Source organism: Somniosus microcephalus, chromosome 11 (assembly GCF_052327205.1).
Source record: "Somniosus microcephalus isolate GS21.2 chromosome 11, FLI_Smic_1.0, whole genome shotgun sequence".
Classification (NCBI taxonomy): domain Eukaryota; kingdom Metazoa; phylum Chordata; class Chondrichthyes; order Squaliformes; family Somniosidae; genus Somniosus; species Somniosus microcephalus.
This window is the reverse complement of record NC_140997.1, coordinates 20,590,163-20,615,959: the sequence shown is the minus strand read 5'-3', so window position 1 is coordinate 20,615,959 and position 25,797 is coordinate 20,590,163. Positions and strand designations below refer to the sequence as shown.

Here is a 25,797-nt window from a genome sequence, read left to right as displayed (position 1 = left end):
ATCCGCGATTCTTTCATATCTGGCCTCCGATCTAATTATATTAGACAGAGACTCCTCGAGAACGACTCGTTAGTTTTAAAAACGGTTGTCGCTGCTGCTCGATCGTTAGATGTAGCCCAGAAGAATTCAGAAGTGTATGCATCAGCCCATGCATCTCTCTCAGCCTCGTGTGTTCCGAGTATGGAGGCATCCATAACACCAATGGAGCCCCCACTTAATCCTATTGTTGCGGCTGTGCCCCATGGGTCTAAGTGTTATTTTTGTGGCCAATCTAAACACCCCAGGCAAAGTTGCCCAGCCAGAGAGACTACCTGTTTTAAATGTAAGAAACGGGGACATTTTAGTAAAGTGTGTAAGGGTAATCCTGTACCCGATGTCTTCTCTGCTGCCGCCTATCGTTTTACTCTAGCCTCGGCTACGGTTGACCAGACCATACCGTGTTCCTTGTCGAAATCTATGATGGACATTAAGATTAATGGTCGTCCTACTGGGTGTTTGATAGACTGTGGCAGTACTGAAAGTTTTATACACCCCAACCTTGTTAACTCCTGTTCATTGAAGGTGTATCCTACTCGAAGTGAAATTGTGATGGCGTCCAAATCCCTTACTTCGGAGGTAACTGGATATTGTAAAGTCACATTGACCGTTAAGGATACGGAGTATAAGGACTTTAAACTCCTCATATTACCTCAGTTGTGTGTGAACTTAATATTAGGCTTGGACTTCCAGTGTCAGCATGAGAGCGTTACCCTTAAGTATGGTGGATCCCAGCCTCCGCTCACAGTCTGCGGCCTTTCTACTTTAAACGTAAGCCCGCCTTCTTTGTTTGCGAACCTTGCTCCTAATTGTAGACCTATAGCGACTAAGAGTCGACGGTATAGTTCAGAAGATAAAACATTTATAAAAGAGGAAGTGGAAAGGCTTCAACGGGAGGGAATCATCGAACACAGTGGTAGCCCGTGGCGTGCCCAGGTGGTGGTGGTTAAAACTAATGAGAAGAAAAAGACTTGTGGTCGATTATAGCCAGACTATAAACTTGTATACCCAATTAGACGCCTACCCTTTGCCTCGTATTTCTGAGATGGTGAACCAGATAGCTCAGTACCGCGTGTTCTCCACCATGGATTTAAAGTCTGCCTACCATCAACTCCCCATCAAAATAGAAGACCGACCTTATACGGCCTTCGAAGCTAATGGGCGCCTGTTCCAATTCCTTCGGGTGCCCTTTGGAGTGACGAATGGGGTATCCGTCTTCCAACGGGAGATGGATCATATGGTGGATGAATACGTGTTGGAAGCAACATTCCCGTACCTGGACAATGTTACCATCTGTGGGCGTGACCAACGGGAGCACGATCAAAATCTCGTGAAGTTCCTAGAGACTGCAAAGAGGTTAAACCTGACCTACAACGAAAACAAGTGTACCTTCAATACTACACGTTTGTGTATTCTTGGTTGCGTTGTGCAGAATGGGGTAATCGGGCCAGACCCTGAAAGATTACGCCCACTTAAGGAATTACCTTTACCTCACACTGTAAAAGCTTTAAGAAGGTGTCTGGGATTCTTCTCGTACTCACAGCGCCAGGGACCCGGGTTCGAATCCGGCCTCGGGTGACTGTCTGTGTGGAGTTTGCACATTCTCCCCGTGTTTGCGTGGGTTTCCTCCGGGTACTCCGGTTTCCTCCCACAGTCCAAAGATGTGCGGGTTAGGTTGATTGGCTATGATAAATTGACCCTTAGTGTTAGGGGGATTAAATACGTGGGGTTACGGGGATCGGGTGGGATATGTGTCGGTGCAGGCTCGATGGGCCGAAATGGCCTCTATCTGCGCTGTGGGGTTTCTGTGATATGCCCAGTGGGTGGCTAGCTACTCAGATAAAGTCCGACCTCTTATTAAGTCGACGTCTTTTCCGCTATCGGCGGAAGCTCAGGAGGCTTTCCTTAATATCAAACGGGACATTGAGAAGGCAGTGGTATGTGCCGTGGATGAGAAGATCCCATTTCAAGTGGAAAGTGATGCATCTGATTTTGCGTTGGCAGCAACTCTTAACCAAGCTGGTAGACCAGTAGCCTTCTTCTCTCGTACATTGCAAGGACCAGAAGTTCGACATTCTTCAGTGGAAAAGGAGGCACAGGCAATTATTGAAGCAGTCAGGTATTGGAGACATTATCTCGCTGGCCAACGTTTTACGCTCATTACTGACCAGCGATCTGTGGCCTTTATGTTCAACACTAAGCAGAGAGGCAAGATCAAAAATGATAAGATTTTAAGATGGCGAATAGAACTGTCAACATATGACTATGATATTCAGTACAGGCCTGGAGTATTTAATGAGCCATCGGATGCTTTGTCACGAGGAGCATGTGCTAGTCTAGGTACAGATAAGCTTCAAAGTCTCCACGACGCACTCTGCCACCCTGGGGTTACCAGAATGAACCACTTCATTAAGTCCCACAATCTACCCTACTCTATTGAGGAGGTCCGGACAATGACCAGAACCTGTCATGTTTGTGCTGAATGCAAACCCCGCTTCTATAAGCTGTCCGAGCCAGCTCATCTTATTAAAGCAACTCGACCATTTGAGCGTTTGAGTCTCGATTTTAAAGGTCCCCTTCCATCGAGCGACCGTAATGTCTATTTTCTTAATATTATAGATGAGTACTCTCGGTTCCCTTTTGTTATCCCCTGTCCGGATGTGACTAGTGCTGTTGTAATTAAATGCCTCTGCCAACTGTTTTCCTTGTTCGGCATGCCTAACTATATACATAGTGATAGGGGTTCTTCCTTTATGAGCGAAGAATTACGACAGTTTTTGCTATCGAAGGGGATTGCAACGAGTAGAACTACCAGCTATAACCCTCGTGGTAATGGGCAGGTCGAGAAAGAAAATGCGACAGTGTGGAAGGCTATCGTACTGTCTCTGAAGTCACGAGGCCTGCCGACCTCTCGCTGGCAAGATGTCCTGCCAGACGTGCTGCATTCCATAAGGTCTCTTTTGTGTACAGCGACGAATGCCACCCCTCATGAAAGGATGTTTAGTTTTCCAAGAAAAGCTACCAATGGAGTATCGTTACCCACATGGTTGATGACCACGGGCCCTGTGTTGTTGTGCAGACATGTGAGAGGCCACAAGACTGATCCACTGGTGGAGGAAGTACAACTCCTCCATGCTAATCCCCAGTATACGTACATTCAATATTCGGATGGGCGAGAGGATACGGTCTCTATTAAAGATCTTGCACCTGCTGGAGCTCGAAAAGAGTTCGACTCTGAGAGTAGAGTTTTCAATCGTGGTATTGGACCTTCAGAGAGACAAACCCTCAGGCCTAGAAATTCAGTGGGCCTTGCGCCCACTTAGCGCCTAAAGAGGTCTTTTGCGCCGGCGGGGTGGTAGCGCTGAAATTGCAGCGGTATTGGCGGCGGTAGCCGTTAGCGCTGCGCCGGGACCGATGACGTCATCAGTGTGCGCGGTGGCCCGTAACGCCCCGATCCCCATATTTATTTGCGCCCGCCTCCTCCGAAGCGGGCGCAAACAGCGAACAGAAAACGGGGCCGTCCTGCTGCCATAGTGGGGCGCTTTAAAGCTGAAGGTGCGGCCGGCCGCTTTTTCGGCAGCCGCCTGCCCCCACCTCCTTCCCCGGCCTCCTCCACACCCCCCCCCCCCCCCCGCGGCATTGCCAGCTGGTTTCCGTGGAGCCCGGCACTTCTCCATTGTGCCGGGCTCTTTTGCCGGCACTCGCAATCGGGGCTCCGGCCGTTGCAGGCACCTCCCCCTTAAGAGAAGGGGGAGGCCTGCAGTACCGCAGCCTGCCGCACCGCATCGGGTAGCGCTGCGGCAACTAGCGCGCCGATATTCAGTTGCAGCGCCCCAAACGGAGGCGGGCACACCCTGGTATAGCGCCCGCTTCCGGATTGGGGCGCAGAAGACGAATATACGGCGTGCGCTAATGCCTCCCCGCCCAGCGCTAACTTTTGGGCGCGAGCGAGCTTCCCGCGCCCAAGTGAATTTCTAGGCCTCAGTGTGGAAAATACTGATGATTCTGGGAATTCGAATGAACCGGAGTTAGTACTCCGGGAGGAGCCTCAGCAAGAGTTACGTCGTTCCCAGAGGATTATCAGACCATCTGACAGACTGAATCTATAGCAGGGGGTGAATGTGATGAAATAACTGTGTTCTGATATTTGTACTTGCACTTGTAATGTCTGGAATGTTCCACCAGGGGGAACCACTAATGCTCCTCCCTGGCCCCGCCCCTCTTCTGGTATGTTCTACCAAGGGCTCGGTCGATGATGGACTCTGTTAACTCTGCCATGATTCTTATTTAATAAAAGGCTTCAATCTTAAGCTTTAACTTCGGATTCGGGCAGTTATTTGGCACATCAGGACTGAATGATCGATTGCTGTTTTTGGTGATCACTTCTACGGGTTAATCCATGCTCATGCGATACCCATCAATGCCGCTTCCTGTAACTCTGCACAACAGAGCAGAGGGGGTTGACAGAAGTCCAAATTGAGCTCTTCAACTTTGAAAATCACACTGATTTCCAGGACAAATGATTATTCGCAGTAATTGCCAATCAAAATATATCTCCATCTCCATCTAGTTCACAACATCAATTTCTGTCATTCGGTTGAATGTGAAATCAAGGTTGTATGGAACACTTGGAAAAGAGGATCTAGAAGGAAGTAGAAATTAAAACCTGTGCTTTGGTCATGAAATTTGTTTTAACAAGATCATTAGGGATGAGAAAGGCCATTTGCCCCATCCCAATCCATCTACTCAGTAAGACCCTAAAGTACCTCCCATTGCAGATTCCAATTGTTTCTTAAAATGGTCCAGGGTTTTTGTCTCTACTATTCCAAGAGTTCTATTCCATAAGGTGGGTTGGGGTAGGGGGGGGAAAACACAAATCCCATTCCTACCTACCTTTCAGGTCTGAACTCCTCAGGCTCCGGCCAGTATGCTGGATCACGGTGCAGGACATAGGCAGGCACCATGACAATGGTCCCCTTTGGAATGGTCAGCCCGTTGAGCTGGACATCTTTCTTGCACACTCTGTCTATACGGGGTGCAGGAGGGTACAGTCGCAGGGTTTCAGATATCACCATTTCCAAGTACTCCAACTGCATCACTGCTTCATATGTGGGAGGAGCCTTCACACAGAAACACACTTTTAGCAACGGAACAGGACATTCCAGAAAGTTATATTTTGTTATAGGGCAGGAGAAGTATTTTCTGTTATTGTGTATTGGTAGAGAATAGCTTTCCACTGTGAGGGAGACCAGAACTAGGGGCAGTAAATACAAGATAGTCACTAATAAATCCAATAGGGAATTCAGGAGAAATTCCTTATCCAGAGCGTGGTTAGAATGTGGAATTTGCTACCACATGGAGTAGTTGAGGACAAAAGGACAGATGCATTTAAGGATAAGCTAGATAAGCACACGAGGGAGAAAGGAATAGAAGGATATGTTGACGGGGTTAGATGAAGAGGGGTGGGAGGAGGCTCATGTGGAGCATGGACCTGTTGGGACGAATGGCCTCGTCCTGTGCTGTAAATACTGTGTAATATATGTCATGAGCACAAAACAGAGCAAACACCATTAGGTGCTTTACATTCGTAATGAGTATACTAGCCAATTGTAGAGCAGTGCAGAAAGCCAGAGAGCAGATTGTCTATTTGCTGTCTGTTAGGGGTGAAGAAGATCTATTTAAGGATGATGGGGCTAGAAAAGAACAAAATAACAACTCAATAAAGGGGGGCGGGTTACATTCTGGAATATCAGCTGCTGGTGATCGAACACCACAGGAAATGAACCCCATTCATTGTCTTGGCCACTAAGGCCCCTGGGGGCAATTCTCTGAACACACGCCAGTAGCGTTGAAGTCAAAGGATGGAAAATCACAAGCAGTGCACCCTTTATTTCCCCAATAGCCAGCATGCACTCAGGAAATGATCCCTATCGGTAAACCCCAGCTCTCTCGCCATCAGCCATGGCTCAGCTGGTAGCTCATTCACCTCAGTCAGAAAGCTGTGGTTTCAAGTCCCACGCCGAGACTTGAACACAATTATCCAGGCTGACACTCCAGTGCAGTACTCAGTGAGTGCTGCACTGTCGGAGGTGCCGTCTTTCATGTGAGACATTAAACAGAGGCCCCTCTCGGTTGGATGTAAAACATCCCATGGCACAATTTTGAAGTTCAAGGTAGTTCTCCCTGGTCAATATTTATCTTTCTCAAGGACTCACTTTGTTGGGAAAGGCCTCATCTATTTCTTGCTGCAGTTTCTTCTGTACGTCCGGGTGCATAGCCAGATTGTACGCCACATATGCCAACGTATTGCTGGTGCTCCCAAACCCAGCAAAGATAAAGGTAATGGCCTGTGACAGAATCTCCGTGTCAGTCAGAGCTGCAGAGAATTGGAAGAATCAGAATTTGTACTGCAAACGTCACCTTACAACATAGAAGCTTAAAATGTTGGGTTTTCAATGCAAATATTTCAGAAAACTTGTATCATTATTACAGCAACATTATTAAAAATGCAATGCCACAGATAATTCAACGTTTCCAATAACCGTGCTTGGAGTATTAAATTAGACATGCACTAAAAACATTGAATAGATACCTAGCACAATAGGTGGAATAGATTACAAGTTAGAGTTTAATAAGAGGAAACTACAAGTGAAATGGCAGTTCAAATCTACTTTCTAATGTTTGGGTAAATCAGCACTTTTATGCTTTTGTAGAATAGAAAATATGAACATTTCTAAAAGCATCAAGGGACAGTCAGCGTTGAAAGGGTTAATGTGCAGGTAGTGCTCACTGGAACTCCAGTGCACAGCCACACAAGGGTGATTAATGTGTGTCTGCGATTTCTCAGCACTACCCAGTTCCCAATCTCAAGACCCATGACTGTGGGGAATCACTGGCCAGAAACCAGGCAATTCCCAGTAGGGCGAGAGAGGAAACAAATCCCAGCAGGAGTTAGGCCTCCCCAGACTGTTCTCACTGAACCCCCTCACTGTTAGTTTTAGAGCAGGTCACGTGTCCAAACGGTCAGCCAGGTAGAGTATGGGGAGACCAGAGAGATAAACAGGGAGCATTAACTTCAGGGACAGAAAGAAACAAGGATGAAGGGAAGGAGAAGTTTTCCACTGATGGTACCTTTGTATGTCGAATTGCCGATTCCATTCTGCTCCTCGGGACTGATGTCGGTCGTTTGAGAATCAACCATCAGCTGCAGAAAATCCACCCGATCCTGAGAGTTAAACAAGAACCATGTGAGGATTCGATTACGATTGTTCAGAACCAAATTTTTAGGATTAAAGTCATAGATCCTGAAATTCCCGAGGGGTGGAAAGGAGGAAGTAGAACATATTGCCTCCAGAGGGGCCAGACTCAGAATCCACCCCGATCTCTAGTCAGGGAAGAGCGGTCGAGTCTTCCACCCATTCAGACATGCTCAAAGACTGCTCTGGGGAGTGTCAGAGGAAGTTCCTGATCTACACTGGGTATTCTGCCCATTACATTTTTCCCAGGCCCAATGGAATTCCAGTCAGCCAATTATGTATCTATTAAAGGCCCCGAGACTCGCTGAGAGAAAGGTAATCAATCCCACAGGGCTCACCATTCTATCCCTTTGGGGAGAAGACAAAATCTAAGAACCTTAAATCTTTGGCCTTCAAGGTTTGCCTGCTCCCCCGACTGGAGCAGCAGAGCCTGTAGTCAGGCAGAGCCACTCATGGTGACTATATAAATTACTCCATCCCCTACAATGGGACAGGGTCATCACTGATGGCCGTGGGTGGCCAGCGGGAGTCCCCACTACTCCACTCTGCTGGTGGTGGAGTAGGGACCCTGGAATTCCACGACACAAAAGATCACTCAGCTCAGCACAGCTGCATTGGTTCTCAGACCTAACAATTTAGTCCCATCCGCAACAGCCTTTTAAAATTCTATTTTTAAATATTTAACCACTTCCCTATTAGAAGCGGTTATAGATTCTGCTTCTGGTCGGGCTTTCTGCATCCTATCAATCCTCTGCATGAAAATAATTTTGCCTAATTGCTCACATGGTTTCCGATTTATGCCCTCGAGTTACCAACTCACCAACTAGTGGAAAGGTTTTCCCCCCGTTTACCTCAACAACATTTTGAATCTGATCTCCTCTGAACTGTCTGTATTCCAGTGAAAGAGACATTTTCTTGTGTCTCTCCTCATAGCTAAAACCCCTCATCCCCGATTTATCTTCCTAATGAAGCTCTCCTGTACCCTCGCCATAGTCGGTTAAACAAGTCAAGGACACAGTTATTCCATTTTGGGCAGGCTGCAATAAATGGAGATTCTTGCTCTTGGATCAATTTAACCAACTTTACTTTGAATACAAGATGCTCAACATGACAAACCACCTCCAGTAATGCTGCTCCTCTCCTGCACAGTCACTGACAGGCACTTCTCCCAACATTTAATTAGCTACAACTCTGCTGTAAAGGTGGCCTCAGTATTGGACAACACCCTCTAATCCAATTTAGCTGCAAGAATATCTTTGCCTCAAACAGTCAGTGCTGTCCATCAACTAAATCAATTCCGGTTTTGCTCTGGACATTTAATGGAGCACAAAGTACGAACGGGTAGTGCACCACCACCACCACACCTGGTGTCAAACAGATTACACACTACAGCTGTCAATCGTAAAACAACTTTGGAAAGGCTAGGGAACAGTTAGAGGCCTTCACTTACATACAATACAATAATAAGATTTCTAATCAACATCGATACAGACCAAGAGAAAAGATCAGGACTGCTTTCATTCACACCAAGAATACTGGTATAGTCTCCTCTTCTGCTCCTCCTCCCCACCCCACCCCATCCATCTTTAATCAGGTCTTCTATTCATCGGTCATCCAGTACCTCTTTTACTACTGGGTCCCTATTTCTGAAGAAAATACACAGCCTAAAACACCATGGGGTAGAATTTCCGCAGACTTCTCCTGATCGCCCACTGTCACCTTGGCCGAAGACTGGCGGAAGCCTGGGATAGAGAGCGAATGTAGCCGTCATCCCCGCCGTTTCCACATTACAGCGGGAGATGGATGAACCCCAGCAGCAATCCCAGGCATGCGACCGTAGGGCTGGATCCAACCAGATTGAACACTTAAACCGCACGCCTGGCTGGCAAACTTCAACAACTGCAAAATGACACAATATTCCCCAGGTACCCGTCCCTTCTAATTATACCAATATTGTTATAGTCATTTCCTTTCTAGTTGTGAGAATAAGGCGGTGAAGGATAGTCAGTGTTGCGGGAGAGCGGAAGAATAGGTGCAGGAACCTGAACCGTTTCAATGGTTTAACACTCACGGTGTGCACTCCTTTTTGTCTCTTTGCCTTCAAACTCGTCAAAACACTCATGAAAAAGTCAGTCACATCTCTAGGCATCATGCTGAAACCAAGTTTTACCATGATTGGAAGAAAGGCAGGAAAAATCACTGGGAAAAAAGATAAAATCAAAAATCAAACAGATGACCAATAGCCATAGCCCTGTAGACACAGGGAAGGAAGGAAAGAAGGAAAGAGAGAGACAGATACAGAGATGCATTTCAATAGCGCCTTTCACAACCTCAGGACGTCCCAAAGCAGTTTACAGCCAATGAAGTACTTTTGAAATGTAATCACTGTTGTGATGTAAGAAACCTGGTAGACAATTTGCGCAGAGCAAGGTCCCACAAACAGCAATGTGATAATGAACAGAAACTGTTTTAGTGATGCTGGTTGAAGGATAAATATTGGCCAAGAAGCTAGGAGAACTCCACTGTCCTTCTAAATATGCCATGGGATCTTTTACATCCCCCATCACCATCACCACCACTGCCCTCCCCCTGCACCCCGAGAGAGCAGACGGGATCTCAGTTTAACGTTTAATCTGAAAGACGGCACCTCCGACAGTTAAACGCTCCCTCAGTACTGCATGAAGTGTCAGTCTGGATTAAGTGCTCAAACCTCTGGAGTGGGACTTGAACCCACAACCTTCTGACTCAGAGGCAAGCGTGCTACCCACCGAGACTGATTCTGAACTTCTATAGACCTTGCTCCTGACAATGTTTCCATTTTATTCCCCCTCTTACCAAGCCTTAAAGTTTACAGCATAGGAGGAGGCCATTTGGCCCATGTCTGTGCCGGCTCTTTGCTAGAGCAATCCAAGACTAATCCCACTACCCTGATCTCTTCCCATGGTCCTGTATCTTCCTTGGCTTCAAATATTTATCCATTTTCTACTTAAAAGGGGTTATGGTCTCTGCTTCAAACCGCCCCTTCGTACCCTGTTCTCATCATGTTTGGGGGGCAGGGATAAAAATGGGACTGAAAAATTCTCAGTAAGCATTGAGCAAATGGTGAAGAAAATCCACCTGGCAGTCAAATTGTGGAATTACAGAGGCACACATAGGCAAAACTTATTGGACCAGATTTTGCTGTAGCAGGACATCCAAGGGCATCAGCCGTTAATTAGCCTTGCTCCTGCATCCTTTAACTCAAAAGAATTTTGCTCACAAGTTGCTGGAAGAGCGAGCAGATAACGGCACAGTGAGGGAAACAGGGCAACTGGGGCCCGAGTGAACAGGACATCTCCTTAACCAAAAAAGACTCAAGAAAAAAAAAAAATCACAACCCTAGCTCAACTAAAAGAAAACAAATATTCGGAATCACTTACAAACAAAGATAAATACAGGGTGGAAGAAGCTGAAGTTTACAAGTTTGAGGACCTTGCTGATAAACGGATCATTGGGGTTGTTGATGGAGTCGACATCCACGCTGAATGCAGTGCTGGAGACCACATCCATGCTGTACGTTCCGAAGATACTGGCAGAAGAGAAATGTGCTCATTAAGAACTGATTAACAGCCGACAGCTGAGGCACAATTAAAGCATTGCATAGAATTTACAGCACAGAAACAGGCCATTTGGCCCAACTGGTCTATGCTAGCGTTTTTGCTCCACATGAGCCTCCTCCCACCCCTCTTCATCTCACCCTATCAACATAACCTTCTATTCCTTTCTCCCTCATGTGTTTATCTAGCTTCCCCTTCAATGAGATCACCTCTCATTCTTCTAAACTCTAGAGAATATAGGTCCAGTCTACTCAATCTCTCCCCCTAGGACAATCCCCCCATCTCAGGAACCAGTCTGGTGAACCGTCGTTGTACTCCCTCTATGGCAAGTATCTCCTTCCTTAGGTAAAGAGACCAAAACTGTACACAGTATGCTGGATGTGGTCTCACCAGGGTCCTATTTAATTACAGTAAGACATCTTTACTCTTATACTCAAATAATCTTGTAATAAAGGCCAACATACCATTTGCTTTCCTAATTGCTTGCTGTAAATGCATGTTAACTTTCAGTGATTCGTGTACAAGGGCACCCAGGTCCCTCTGAACACCAACATTTCCCAGTCTCTCATCATTTAAAAAATACTCTGCTTTTCTACTAAACTGAATAACTTCACATTTCTCCACATTAGATTCCATTTTGCCATGTTCTTGCCCACTCACCGTGCCTGTCTTTATCCCCCTGAAGCCTCCTTGCATCCTCCTCACAACTTACATTCCCACCCAGCTTTGTATCATCAGCAAACTTGGATATATTACATTTGGTCCCCTCATCTAAATCATTGATATAGATTGCGAATAGCTGAGGCCCAAGCACTGATCCTTGTGGTACCCAACTAGTTACAGCCTGCCAACCCGAAAATGACCCGTTTATTCCTACTCTCTGTTTTCTGTCTGTTAACCAATCCTCAATCCATATTACCCCTAATCCCATGAGCCCTAATTTTGTTTAATAACCTTTTGTGTGGCACCTAATCGAATGCCTTCTGAAAATCCAAATACACTACATCCACTTGTTCCCCCTTATCTATTCTGCTCGTTACAACCTCAAAAACTCTAATAGATTTGTCAAACACAATTTCCCTTTCATAAATCCGTGTTGATTCTGCCCAATCCTATTATTTTCTAAGTGCCCTGTTACCACGTCCTGAATAATAGATTCTACATTTTCCCAACTACTGATGTCAGGCTAACTGGTCTGTAGTTCCCCGTTTTCTCTCTCCCTCCTTTCTTAAATAAATAGTGGGGTTACATTTGCCACCTTCCAATCTGCGGATACCGTTCTAGAATCTATGGAATCTTGGAAAATGACAACTAAAGCATCCATTATAGCCCTCATTCAAAATCCTTGGATGTAGGCCATCAGGTCCAGGGGATTTATCGGCTTTCAGTCCTATTAATTTCTCGAGTACTATTTTTTTACTAATATTAATTTCTTTCAGTTCCTCAATCTCGCTAGAGCCTTGGTTCTCCATTATTTCTGGGAAGATTTTTGCGTCTTCTTCCATAAAGACAGACACAAAGGGCTGGATTTTCTCAGCGGTGTCGGGATAGCAGTTTGCCGGGTTCCGGTCCCGCTCCTGGCTGCAGCCGCTCTCTCAATGGGATTTTCCCTTGATTGGCCTGGTTAAGCCTGCCCTGTGGGCGTTCCAGCCAATTAACAGGAAGCGGGTCTGATGGCATCATTTGATGATGCGTCATCAGCCAGTTTCCTTAAAGGGACCACGACCACATTGATTTTGACAGTTGTTCAGTGTTTGACAGCAGTGAGGTCTGCAAACACTGACAAGCACTGCACAAAGGTGGACGCTTGCACCCAGGCTCTCCAATGACACCCTCCATATACTTATGGAGGGAGTCACAGCACGCAGAGAGGTTCTCTTACCTTCCAAGGGCAGAAGAGACCTCTCCCCCCACCCCCCCAGGACACCAATGCAGCCTGGTTGCACATTGCACAGGAGGGCAAAAGCAGGGATGTCGTCAGGTGTCCCTGGCTGCAGTGGCACCAACCTTTCAATGATCTCAGTGGATCACGAAACATTACTGCAAAGCCACACTCAAACTCACCCTGTTGTGCCACTCAACACATCCCCATCACTCTGCCTTCCATACCCTTCTCCTGCACATTCTTACTCACACAAACTTACCTTGCACCTCCACCCATCCCTCTCGATCTACATGATCACTTCCCCATCTCACTAGCCACCCCTCACACTCACCCTCATCCTACTGCAAGCATACCAACTAACAACACACAAGGGTAGGCACTTGAGAGGTTTAGCTAATGACCATGTGACGTTTCTGGTAATGTGTTGTCATACAGTGAAGTCTATATTTTCAACACTGCCCCTTATTGGACAGACCTGTGCACATCTTGCGAAGTCTCTTACTGAGTTCCAATGAATGTTGATACATAACTTCCCCCACCCCCCTGCTACCCCCCCCATTATAGTGATGAGTTTGCATGGAATTCCTTGGACATTAAAGGGCTGCTTTAAGTTGCTGGTGTGGGATGGTGTCAACATGGCACATCATGTAGCAGCCAGGATTTACACCGTCAAGTGAAGTAAATCTGGCCATGGTGATGCCATCGCTGGCCTCCCGGGCAGCAATATTGCTAGGGGCTGATGCCCTGTGTCCTGTGCAGCATCAGGTGATGGCGGAGAAGGTTGGTGTTGTAGTTGGTGCTGCTGGTGTGACTGGTGATGTTGGTGTTGGGGCTGATCATGGAAGGAATCAGAGGAGCAAGATGAAATAGTTTCTAGGGCACCGATGTTGCTGCAATAGATGGCAGCTGCAGGTGAGCTGACAGAAGAGATCTGTCAATGGTGAGAGAGGTTGTTCCAATGAGGTGGCACTAGACATACAGTTGGCTCTAAACAGTTGCAAGCTAAAGAAATCTCTATATGTATTACAAATGCAGTAACCAACAGTTTCTGCGCTCTGAAACTGACCATCTGCAACATGGCATCCTTTACACCACTTCTACAGCTGTCAGCTTATCAGAAACATCAGAGCAGACTCAACTCACACCAGGGTGAGCTGGCGTGTTCCCCAAAAAACGGGTAACCTGTGGGGGAGTACCTAAAATTGGAAGGAAGCCTCAAAATACCATTAAATTGGCTGTTAACAAGCCATTTAATGAGCTCAATGGTCTCCCCCACCGCTTGGTGTCGGGTCAGCTCTCCACTGACAGACCCGACACCTGGGAGACTCACGTGGAGGCGGGTTGACAGCGTGTTTCCTACCTGCTGTCAATCTTTGCTATTTTGACAGCGGACCCGCCTCCAAACCTGCACTCTGAGCGCCGGAAAAATCAAGCCCAAAGTATTTGTTTAGTTTCTCAGCCATTTCTTCATTCCCCATTATAATTTCTCCTGTCTCAGCCTGTAAGGGACCCACATTTACTTTCACTAATCTTTTCCTTTTTACATACCTATAGAAGCTTTTACAGTCTGTTTTTATGTCTCTCGCTAATTTACTCTCATACTCTATTTTCCCTTTCTTTATCAATTTCTTGGATCTCCTTTGCTGAATTCTAAAATCCTCCCAACCCTCAGGCTTACTACTCTTTTTGGCAACATTATAAGCCTCTTCCTTTGATCTAATACTATCTTTAACTTCTCTTGTTAGCCATGGTTGGACCACTTTTCCTGTGGGGTTTTTGTGCCTTGAAGGAATGTATATTTGTTGTAATTTATGTATTAATTCTTTAAATGCTAGCCATTGGTTGTCTACCATCATAACTTTGAATGTAGTTTCCCAATCTACCTTTGCCAACTCACCCCTAATACCTCCGTAGTTTGCTTTGTTTATATTTAATACCCTAGTTTTGGATTTAACTAAATCACTTTCAAACTCAATATAAAATTCTATCATATTATGGTCACTCTTCCCTAAAGGCCCCTTTACTACAAGGTTATTAATTAACCCTTTCTCATTGCACAATACTAGATCTAAAATAGCCTGTTCCCTAGTTGGTTCCTCAACATACTGATCTAGAAAACTATCTTGCATACATTCCATGAATTCGTCCTCCACACTATTACTGCAAATTTGGTTTGCCCAGTCTATGTAGAATAAAGTCCCCCATGATTACTGTATTACCCTGGTTACATGCACCTCTAATTTCCTGATTTATACTTTGACCTACATTACAACTAATGTTTGGGAGCCTATAAACAACTCCCACCAATGTTTTCTGCTCCTTGCTGTTTATTAGCTCCACCCAAACTGATTCTACTTCTTGATTTTCAGAGCTAAGGTCCTTTCTCTCCACTGTCTTTATCCCATCCTTTATTATCAGGGCTACCCTTTTCCTTTTCCATTTTGCCTATCTCTTCTAAAAGTTAAGTATCCTGGAATATTTAGTTCGTAAACTTGGCCACTTTGCAACCACGTCTCCGTTATGGCTATTAGAACAAACCTGTTAATTTCTATCTGCACTATGAATTTGTCTATTTTGTTGCGAATGCTTCGCGCATTCAGATAGAATGCCTTTAGCTTTGACTTATTTAACTCGAGAGCAAGAAAGCAGCTCTACAGATGCCTGAAGGCCAAGGTCCAACAAAAAATTTGCGACCTAAAGAACAGATGGTGGGTGGAGAAAGTGCTGGAAATCCAGCAGCTAGCCAACAACCACGACGTGCGTGGATTCTTTAGCACAGTCAAGACTATCTATGGCCCAAGCACCCACGGTCCTACCCCACTGCGGGCCAAGAACGGAGAGGTACTCATCAAGGACAGAGAGGCAGCCAGTGCCCACTGGAAGGAACACTTCGAAGATCTCCTTAACTGAGACTCTGTCTTCGACGCGAGTGTCCTCAACTCCATCCCGCAGCATGCTACCCACCACCATCTCAGCATAACCCCAGCCTGGCATGAGGTTGAAAAGGCCCTCAAAGCCTCCTTGAAAAAGTGCAACATCCCCACTGACACCATGGAATCCCTGGCCCAAGTCCGCACAAAGTGGAGGAGAAGCATCTGGGAAGGTGCCGAACACCTCGAGTCTCTTTGCCGGGGGCAAGCGGAAGCCAAGCGCAAACAGCGGAAGGAGCGCACGTCAACCCAAGCAGCCCGCCCACCCGCCCCTTCAACCACCGTCTGCCCCACCTATGACAGAGACTGTAGGTCCCGCATTGGACTCATCAGTCACCTGAGAACTCATTTTTAATGTGGAAGCAAGTCATCCTCGAGGGACTGCCTAAGAAGAAAAGAAGGATTTCTATTTTTCCCTGATGTCACCTTAATCATGGATGCCTTATTACCTTTGTTACTCTCTGTCCCGTCCTGACCCACTCTGCTTGCTTTTACCCAAAACTCTACTCTGCTTTAGAGCCATGACATTTCTCTCGCTGCTTTTAAATTTGCTCTTTCCTGAATCCTCCCAGCCCCCCTTCATTAGTTTAAAGCCCTGTCTACTGCCCTAGTTATTCGGTTTGCCAGGACACTGGTTCCAGCCCAGTTTAAGTGGAGCTCATCCCAAAGGAACAGCTCCCTCTTTCCCCACTTACTTAAAGTTGATAAGTAATCAAGACAGGATGGGATGCATCCTAGGATGCTGAGGGAAGTTAAGGAGGCAATCACGGATGTACTGGCCATAATCTTCCAATCCTCCATAGATACAGGGGTGGTGCCAGAGGACTGGAGAATTGCAAATGTTACACCCTTGTTCAAAAAAGTGTATAAGGATAAACCCAGCAACTACAGGCCAGTCAGTTTAACCTCGATAGTGGGGAAGCTTTTAGAAATGATAATCAGGGACAAAGTTAACAGTCACTTGGACAAGTGTGGATTAATTAAGGAAAACCAGCACAGATTTGTTAAAGGCGAATTGTGTTTAACTAACTTGATCGAGTTTTTTGATGAGGTAACAGAGAGGGTTGATGAGGATAATGCGGATGACGTGGTGTACATGGACTTCCAAAAGGCGTTTGATAAAGTGCCACATAATAGACTTGCCAGCAAAGTTGAAGCCCATGGAAGCATGGAAAGAGAGAGTAGTGGTGAACGGTTGTTTTTTAGACTGGAGGAAGGTATACAGTGGTGTTCCACAGGGGTCGGTACTAGGACCACTGCTTTTCTTGATATATATTAATGACTTGGACTTGGGTGTACAGGGCACAATTCCAAAATTGCAGAGGACATAAAACTTGGAACTTTAGTGAACAGTGAGGAGGGTAGTGATAGACTTCAAGAAGACATAGACAGGCTGGTGAAATGGGCGGACACGTGGCAGATGAAATTTAATGCAGAAAGGTGAGAAGTGATACATTTTGGTAGGAAGAACATGCAGAAGCAACATAAACTAAAGGGTACAATCCTAAAGGGGGTGCATGAACAGAGAGACCTGGGGGTATATGTGCACAAATCATTGAAGATGGCAGGTCAGGTTGAGAAAGCGATTAAAAAAGCATACGGGATCCTGGGCTTCATAAATAGAGGCATAGGCCGGGATCTCAGCTGAAGAGGCGCGTTGGGGGCGGGACTGCTGCCTTTTGGGTTCTAGTCCCGCCCCCTATCGACATCTGACGAACAGATGCTATTTTGCCCTGATTGGCCTTGTTAAGCCCGCCCTGCGAGCTTGCCGGCCAATTAAGGGAAAGCCGGTAGCAGATGACGTCAGTTGATGATGCTTTATCTGCCGGTTTTCTTAAAGGCATATGCACCACACTTGTTTGACAGATGATTTGACAGTGTTTGACAGCATTTGAGGTAGTGTCAAACACTGACAATCACTGTCCAAAGGTGAGCCCTTTCATCCAGGCTCTCCAATTACTCTCTCCTTAGGATAAAACAGATGGCAGCTGCAGCTGAGACTGTAGAAGCCATCTGTCACTTCTCCCGATGAGATGAGGCTACACAAACACTTCATAGCTTGTCACCTGCAGAAACATCTAAACACATTAAACGTTACTTTCATAACTTTTCCTTACCTCTGATACTCACCAGTGTCCCATTGAATCCTTTAAACTGCTTCTACAGCTGTCATATATACACAAAAATTACAGTGGACCCACATCATGCCTCACTTACCCTGGTGGAGTTCCCCAACGTCAGGAAGCCTGCAGCAGCAGTGGGAAAATGGGAAAAGCCTCTTAACTGCCTTAGAGAGGGTGTAGAAAAGATTTACAAGAATGATTCCAGGGATGAGGGACATCAGTTACGTGGATAGACTGGAGAAGCTAGTGTTGTTCTCCTTAGAGCAGAGAAGGTTGAGAGGAAATTTGATAGAGGTGTTCAAAATCATGAGGGGTCTGGACAGAGTAGATAGAGAGAAACTGCTCCCATTGGCGGAAGGGTCGAGAACCAGAGGACACAGATTCAAGGTGATTGGCAAAAGAACCAAAGGCGACATGAGGAAAAACTTTTTTACGCAGCGAATGGTTAGGATCTGGAATGCACTGCCTGAAAGGGTGGTGGAGGCAGGCTCAATCGTGGCTTTCAAAAAAGATTTGGATAAGTACCTGAAGGAAAAATACTTGCAGGGCTACAGGGAAAGGGGAGGGGAGTGGGACTAGCTGAAGTGCTCTTGCAGAGAGCCGGCATAATGGGCTGAATGGCCTCCTTCTGTGCTGTAACCATTCTATGATGTGGTTGTCCAGTATGGAAGCTGTATGTTTATAAGCTGCAATGAGAAGTAGTATGTCCCATCTGAACACTCTCCGAGAACAATGTGAATTAGAAGGTCCTTGGAGCAGTGAAAATGATTTGATGGGATAGGAAAGGTTTGTGGTGGAGGAACGCGAATCCGTAATCAGACAAACAAATTACTCACTCCTTCATGTCGACAGGTTCATTCAGCTTTGCTTTCTTTTCTGCAAATTTCACAAGATTTTCTGAATAGTGATTGATTATTGGACACATCTGGGGAGGGGAAAATAAGGACAACCAAAGTAAGGGATGTACACAAAGCTGGCCTGGACCCAAATATGATTGTACGTATTCCGGGGGTTTTCATCACATGACCTCCTGTCTCCAACTGCCCCGCCCCCACACTCTGACCATTGGTCGCTTGACGTGTCCATCCTCGTGGGGCATCACCTTCCTAGGCCAATCGGAAAGTGAATAGATTCTTCGGGCTGGATTTTCTCAATGGAGACGTGCTGGAGGTGGGACTTCTGGTTTCCGGGTTTCAGTCCCGCCCCTAGCGATGTCTGACCCAACCAAGTTATTTTCCCTTGATTGGCCTTGTTAAGCCCGCCCTATGGGAGGAGGAGGCTCCAAGAATATCCCCATCCTCAATGATGGTGGAGCCCAGCACATGAGTGCAAAAGACAAGGCTGAAGAGTTTGCAACCATCTTCAGCCAGAAGTGCCGAGTGGATGATCCATATCAGCCTCCTCCTGAGGTCCCCACCATCACAGAGGCCAGTCTTCAGCCAATTCGATTCACTCCACGTGATATCAAGAAACGGCTGAGCGCACTGGATACAGCAAAGGCTATGGGCCCCGACAACATCCCGGCTATCGTGCTGAAGATTTGTGCTCCAGAACTAGCCGCGCCTCTAGCCAAGCTGTTCCAGTACAGCTACAATACTGGCATCTAGCCGACAATGTGGAAAACTGCCCAGGTATGTCCTGTCACAAAAATCAGGACAAATCCAACCCGGCCAATTACCGCCCCATCAGTCTACTTTAATGGCATTACCATCACCGAATCCCCCACCGTCAACATCCTGGGGGTCACCATTGACCAGAAATTAACTGGACCAACCACATAAATACTGTGGCAACAAGAGCAGGTCAGAGGCTAGGTATTCTGCGGCGAGTGTCTCACCTCCTGACTCCCCAAAGCCTTTCCACCATCTACAAGGCACAAGTAAGGAGTGTGCTGGAATACTCTCCACTTGCCTGGATGAGTGCAGCTCCAACAACACTCAAGAAGCTCGACACCATCCAGGACAAAGCAGCTCGCTTGATTGGCACCCCATCCACCACCTTAAACATCCACTCCCTCCACCACCGGCGTACCATGGCTGTAGTGTGTACCATCTACAAGATGCACTGCAGCTAACTCACCAAGGCTTCTTCGGCAGCACCTCCCAAACCCGTGACCTCTTCCACCTAGAAGGACAAGGGCAGCAGGTGCATGGGAACACCACCACCTCCAAGTTCCCCTCCAAGTCACACACAATCCTGACTTAGAAGTATATCACCGTTCCTTCATCGTCACTGGGTCAAAATCCTGGAACTCCCTACCTAACAGCACTGTGGGAGTACCATCACCACATGGACTGCAGCAGTTCAAGAAGGCGGCTCACCACCACCTTCTCAAGGGCAATTAGGGATGGGCAATAAATGCTGGCCTCTCCAATGACGCCCAGATCCCATAAACGTATAAAAAAAGCTGGTGACAGATGACTACAGCGTATGACGCTTCATCTGTCGAAAAATTTTGACAGATGAATTGTCAACATTTGACAGCTTTGAGAAGCTGTCAAACACTGAATCTCTGTTCGAAGGTGAGCCCTTGCACACAGGTCCACCAAGACCTCTCTCCTCAGCAGAAAGCAGATGGCTGCTGCATCTGAGAATGCAGCAGCCATTCTGTCATCTCAAAGGCTGAAGCCTGCAGAAAGAAGCAAATGTAAGGAAACTTTTTCCAACACTTTACACTCACCTCTCATACTTACCTCTCCACACTTGCACCCATCACTCACCTCTACAGCTAACATTTTGAACCCACTCACCACCGCAGACCCACTGCTCGCCTCGCTGACCCTGACGAGGTTCGGAGCTGTCGGGAAGCCCGCACTTGCAGGCATAAAATGGGGAAAAGCCTCAAAACTGCCTGTTAACTACCTGTTAACAGGCAGTTAATTGGCTCTAATCCCCTTCCCGCCTCGAGGAGACGGGTCCCTGCGCGACTCAGGAACCCGCCTCCCGGGAAGATGGCACCGAGGCGGGTTGGGAGCTGGGTCGGTACCCGCTGCCAGTTTCTGCCATTTTCCTGGCAATTCCGCCTCCATACCCGCCTCCCCAGGGCTGGGAAAATTCCCCCCTTCATTCCCAGATTGGATATTCTTCACCGTCAGTTGAACAGCAGATTAACCCATATCCAAACATTTTTATAAACTAGCAAAACAAAGTGCTCAAAGTAAATTCCCTTTTTTTTTTACATGAACACTCCTATGATTTTTTTCTCTTGGGTTGCTTGCCGCAGTGTCCTGGAGATTAGTCTTGAATTCTTGGAGACTTCAGGGCAATCCTGGAGGGATGGCAAGCCTAGACCCAAATGATTTGGAATCACACTGAAATTTAGTGAATTCCTTCTTTAAAAAAAAACTCTTGCTTGCACTGAAATATGTATCCCTACTGGCCACCTCAATGAATTCTTGGTCTGGAGTGAGTGGGTCTTCTCTTTTAGAAAATGGCTGACTTCACTCTGGAATCAGAAACAGGCAGACCAGGCCTATGATAACATGGATAGCCATTAGAAGTTAAAGTACAAAGTTTAACACAGTGAATAAGACCTTGAAATACAACCTGTTAACATCTTCCAAGGTGATCAGTCTCTGATTGTCTTACTTTCACTTGAGCGTGTACAGTTCCACTCCATGAACATTCTAATAATCTAGAAGCCATTCTTTTTGTTTCCCGCCACAAACTCCGTTCCCTAGCCACCGACTCCATCCCTCTCCCTAACATCTGTCTGAGGCTGAACCACACTGTTCGCAACCTTGGTGTCATACTTGACCCTGAAATGAGCTTCCGACCACATATCCGCAGCATAACAAAGACCACCTACTTCCACCTCTGTAACATTGCCTGTCTCCACCCTTGCCTCACCTCAACCGCTGCTGAAACCCTCATCCATGTCTTTGTTACCTCTAGACTCGACTACTCCAACGCATTCCTGGCTGGCCTCCCACATTCCACCCTCAACTTGAGGTCATCCAAAACTCGGCTGCCCATATCCTAACTCGCACCAAGTCCCGTTTGCCCATCTCCTCTGTGCTCGCTGACCTACACTCACTCCTGGTTAAGCAGAAACTCGATTTCAAAATTCTCATCCTTGTTTTCAAATCCCTCCATGGCCTCGCCCCTTCCCATCTCTGTAATCTCCTTCAGCCCCACAACCCCCAAAAGTACCTGCGCTCCTCTAATTCTGCCCTCTTCAGCATCCCTGATTAATCGCTCAACATTTGGTGGCCGTGCCTTCTGTTGCCTGAGCCCTAAGCTCTGGAATTTCCTGCCTAAACCTCTCTGCCTCTCTACCTATCTTTCCTCCTTTAAGATGCTCCTTAAAACCTGCCTTTTTTACCAAGCTTTTGGTCACTTGCCCTAATTTATTCTTGTGGCTCAGTATCAAATTTTTTTTCTTAAAATACTCTGGTGCAGCGCCTGGAGACGTTTACTGCATTAAAGGTGCTATATAAATACAAGTTGTTGTCGTTTTATGTCTTCCTTATATACATGAAAAAGACAGGCTGGAGAGAAGCCAAGGAGGGAAAACACCATGGTCACAATCACCGAGGATGCCATTTGTGATCTTGATTAAGGCCATTTCAGTGCTGTGGCGGGGCAGAAACCCAATCAAGGAGACTCAAACATCGAGTTGCGGAAAGAAGAGCACGGATTTGGGAAGAGACTACACAATGGAGGACTTGGGATGTTGAGCATAAAGTGATAGTTTGCAAGGAGAGAGGGCTCCAGGGTTGTTGTTGTTGTTGTTGATTTTGTTTGGCGGAGGTGCATGATGACAGCAGTTTTTAAACAAGATTAGGGGTCGGGGGGGGGGGGGTGAGGATAAAAGCATTATCCGAGAAGGAGCGAATTACAATGTCAACTAGCATGGGAGCCAGAAAAGGAAGTTGGGTGGTCAGCAATTAGTGGGAATTGGGTCAAGGGAGCAGGAGGTGGGTCTCATGGATGAGATTAACTTGGAGAGGACTCGAGGGGAGATGGGAGGGAAACTAGAAACAGACTAGGTTCAGGGCTAGTGTGTGGATGGGGGTGGGGTGAAGCAGAGGCAGTTAAATGGATGGTCTCAATCTTAGTGACAAAGTAGGCCATCACCTCCTCAGACTTGGAGGGGAGGATGGAGAGGCAGGGGAAAGGGGTTTAAGGAGAAGGCTGGGAGTGGAGAAAGAATCCAGGGGTTATCTTTGTTCTCCAGGATGGTTCTGGAGTAGCGAGTGGTTTTACGCTCTACTGTACCTCACTCTCCTCAGCTAAATCTTCCCAGCGCTTCAGAATTATCTTGGCAGGCAAAGGCAACCCATGGCTCCTTCATCCCCCAAACAGAAACTATCTTCTCGCACCCCTTTCCCAGCCCCCTCATCTACAACATCAAGTGTGACGAACTCCTGCACTTCATCTGTGAGACCATCCGTAAACACGTTCAAAACTCAATCATGCCCATCCTGTCTTGTGCCAAACCCCACTTGCCGATCTACACTGGCTGCGTCTCCCAACGCAAAACTCTTATCCACATCTTCAAATCCTGCCATGGCCTCATCCTGCCTTACATCCCTTCCAATAGACCAAATCTGGCCTTCTGTCTATTCCTCCCTCGCTTCACCCACCCAAAGGGAAACAGCCTTTAGCCACCTCAGTCGTAACCTCTGGATGTTTCTGCCTTTAAATACTTTAAGGACCGTCTTTTTGGTCATTCTTTCAGGTACCTCTCCAAACACGGATTGGCAGCTGATCCTTTTTAATTTTTCCTCAGTAAAGCATCTTAAAATACTCTATAACAATGTAAGTCTCTGTTAGAGTAATCAGACTGTAGGATCTGCTGAGACTATAAGATTACCAAGATTTAGCTACCCCATCTGAACCTCTCCACCAGTTCACAGTACATGCAAGAGATGTACTTTAGCATAAAAACATAGAAAAATAGGAGCAGAAGTAGGCCATTCGGCCCTTCGAGCCTGCTCCGCCATTCAATATGATCATGGCTGATCCTCTATCTCAATACCATATTCCTGCTCTCTCCCCATACCCCTTGATGCCTTTTGTGTCTAGAAATCTATCTATCTCCTTCTTAAATATATTCAGTGACTTGTCTCCACAGCCTTCTGTGGTAGAGAATTCCACAGGTTCACCACACTCTGAGTGAAGAAATTTCTCCTCATCTCAGTCCTAAATGTCCTACCCCTTATCCTGAGACTGTGACCCCTCATTCTAGACCCCCCAGCCAGGGGAAACATCCTCCCTGCATCCAGTCTGTCTAGCCCTGTCAGAATTTTATACGTTTCAATGAGATCCCCTCTCATTCTTCTAAACTCTAGTGAATACAGGCGTAGTCGACCCAATCTCTCCTCATACGACAGTCCTGCCATCCCAGGAATCTGAGTGAACCTTCTCTGAACTGCCTCCAATGCAAACATATCCCTCCTTAAATAAGGGGACCAAAACTGCACACAGTACTCCAGGTGTGGTCTCACCAAGGCCCTGTACATCTGTAGTAAGACATCCTTGCTCCTGTACTCAAATCCTCTTGCAATGAAGGCCAACATACCATTTGCCTTCCTAACTGCTTGCTGCACCTGCATGTTTGCTTTCAGTGACTGGTGTACAAGGACACCCATGTCACTTTATACATCAGCATTTCACAATCTATCACCATTTAAATAATACTCTACCTTTCTGTTTTTCCTACCGAAGTGGATAACTTCACATTTATCCACGTTATACTGCATCTGCCATGTATTTGCCCACTCACTCAACTTGTCTAAATTGCCTTGAAGCCTCTTTGCATCCTCCTCACAACTCACAACCCCACCTAGTTTGGTGTCGTCAGCAAACTTGGAAATATTACATTTGGTTCCCTCATCCAAATCATTGATATATATTGTGAATAGCTGGGGTCCAAGCACTGATCCCTGTGGTACCCCACTAGTCACGGCCTGCCACCCTGAAAAAGACCCATTTATTCCTACTCTCTGTTTCCTGTCTGTTAATCAATTTTCAATCCATGCCAGTATATTACCACAATCCCATGTGCTTTAATTTTGCACACTAACCTCTTATGTGGGACTTTATCAAAGGCCTTCTGAAAATCCAAATACACCACTTGCACTGGTTCTCCCTTATCTATTCTACCAGTTGCATCCTCAAAAAACTCCAGTAGGTTTGTCAAACACAAATTCACTTTCATAAATCCATGTTGACTATGTCTAATCCCGTTGATATTTTCTAAGTGTCCTGTTATCACATCCTTTATAATAGACTCTAGCATTTTCCCTACTACTGATGTTAGGCTAACCGATCTGTAGTTCCCTGTTTTCTCTCTCCCTCCTTTTTTAAATAGCAGGGTTACATTTGCCATCCTTCAATCTGCAGGATCTGTTCCATAATCTATAGAATTTTGGAAGATGACAACCAATGCATCCACTATTTCCATAGCTACCTCTTTTAGTGCTCTGGGATGCAGATTATCAGGTGCTGGGGATTTATCAGCTTTCAGTCCCATTAATTTCTCCAGTACTTTTTTTTACTAATATTAATTTCCTTTAATTCCTCCTTCTCACTGGACCATTGGTTCCCTAGCATTTCTGGGAAGTTATTTGTGTCCTCTTCCGTGAAAACAGAACCAAAGTATTTGTTTAATTGCTCCATCATTTCCTTGTTCCCCATTATAAATTCTCCCGTTTCTGACTGTAAGGGACCTACATTTGTCTTCACTAATCTTTTTCTTTTTACATACTTGTAGAAGCTTTTACAATTCGCTCTTATGTTCCTCACAAGTTTACTCTCTTACTCTATTTTTCCCCTCTTAATCAATCTCTTGATCCTTTTTTGCTGAACTCTAAACTGCTCCCAATCCTCAGGCTTGCTACTTTTTCTGGCAACTTTACATGTCTCCTCTTTGGATCTAGTACTATCCTTAATTTCTTTTGTTAGCCATGGTTGGGCCGCTTTTCCTTTTGTGTTTTTGCGCCAGAAAGGAATGTATAACTGTTG

The 25,797-nt window shown here is 46.2% G+C and overlaps 1 protein-coding gene across 4 annotated transcripts in view; it reads right to left on the bottom strand.

Annotated features, from left to right (window-relative positions):
* The window catches only part of LOC147110358 (cytochrome P450 3A9-like), a 59,817-nt gene that overhangs the window by 7,082 nt on the left and 26,938 nt on the right, over positions 1 to 25,797 (bottom strand). For all 4 annotated transcript variants that reach the window (XM_086000291.1, XM_086000292.1, XM_086000293.1 and 1 more), the window contains 6 exons: positions 18,663 to 18,751; positions 10,712 to 10,860; positions 9,364 to 9,491; positions 7,168 to 7,261; positions 6,252 to 6,412; positions 4,930 to 5,156 (listed from right to left, as the gene is read on the bottom strand). In XM_086000291.1, coding sequence (XP_085856417.1) covers positions 4,930 to 5,156; positions 6,252 to 6,412; positions 7,168 to 7,261; positions 9,364 to 9,491; positions 10,712 to 10,860; positions 18,663 to 18,751 — 848 coding nt within the window. The remainder of the gene's footprint in view (positions 1 to 4,929; positions 5,157 to 6,251; positions 6,413 to 7,167; positions 7,262 to 9,363; positions 9,492 to 10,711; positions 10,861 to 18,662; positions 18,752 to 25,797) is intronic.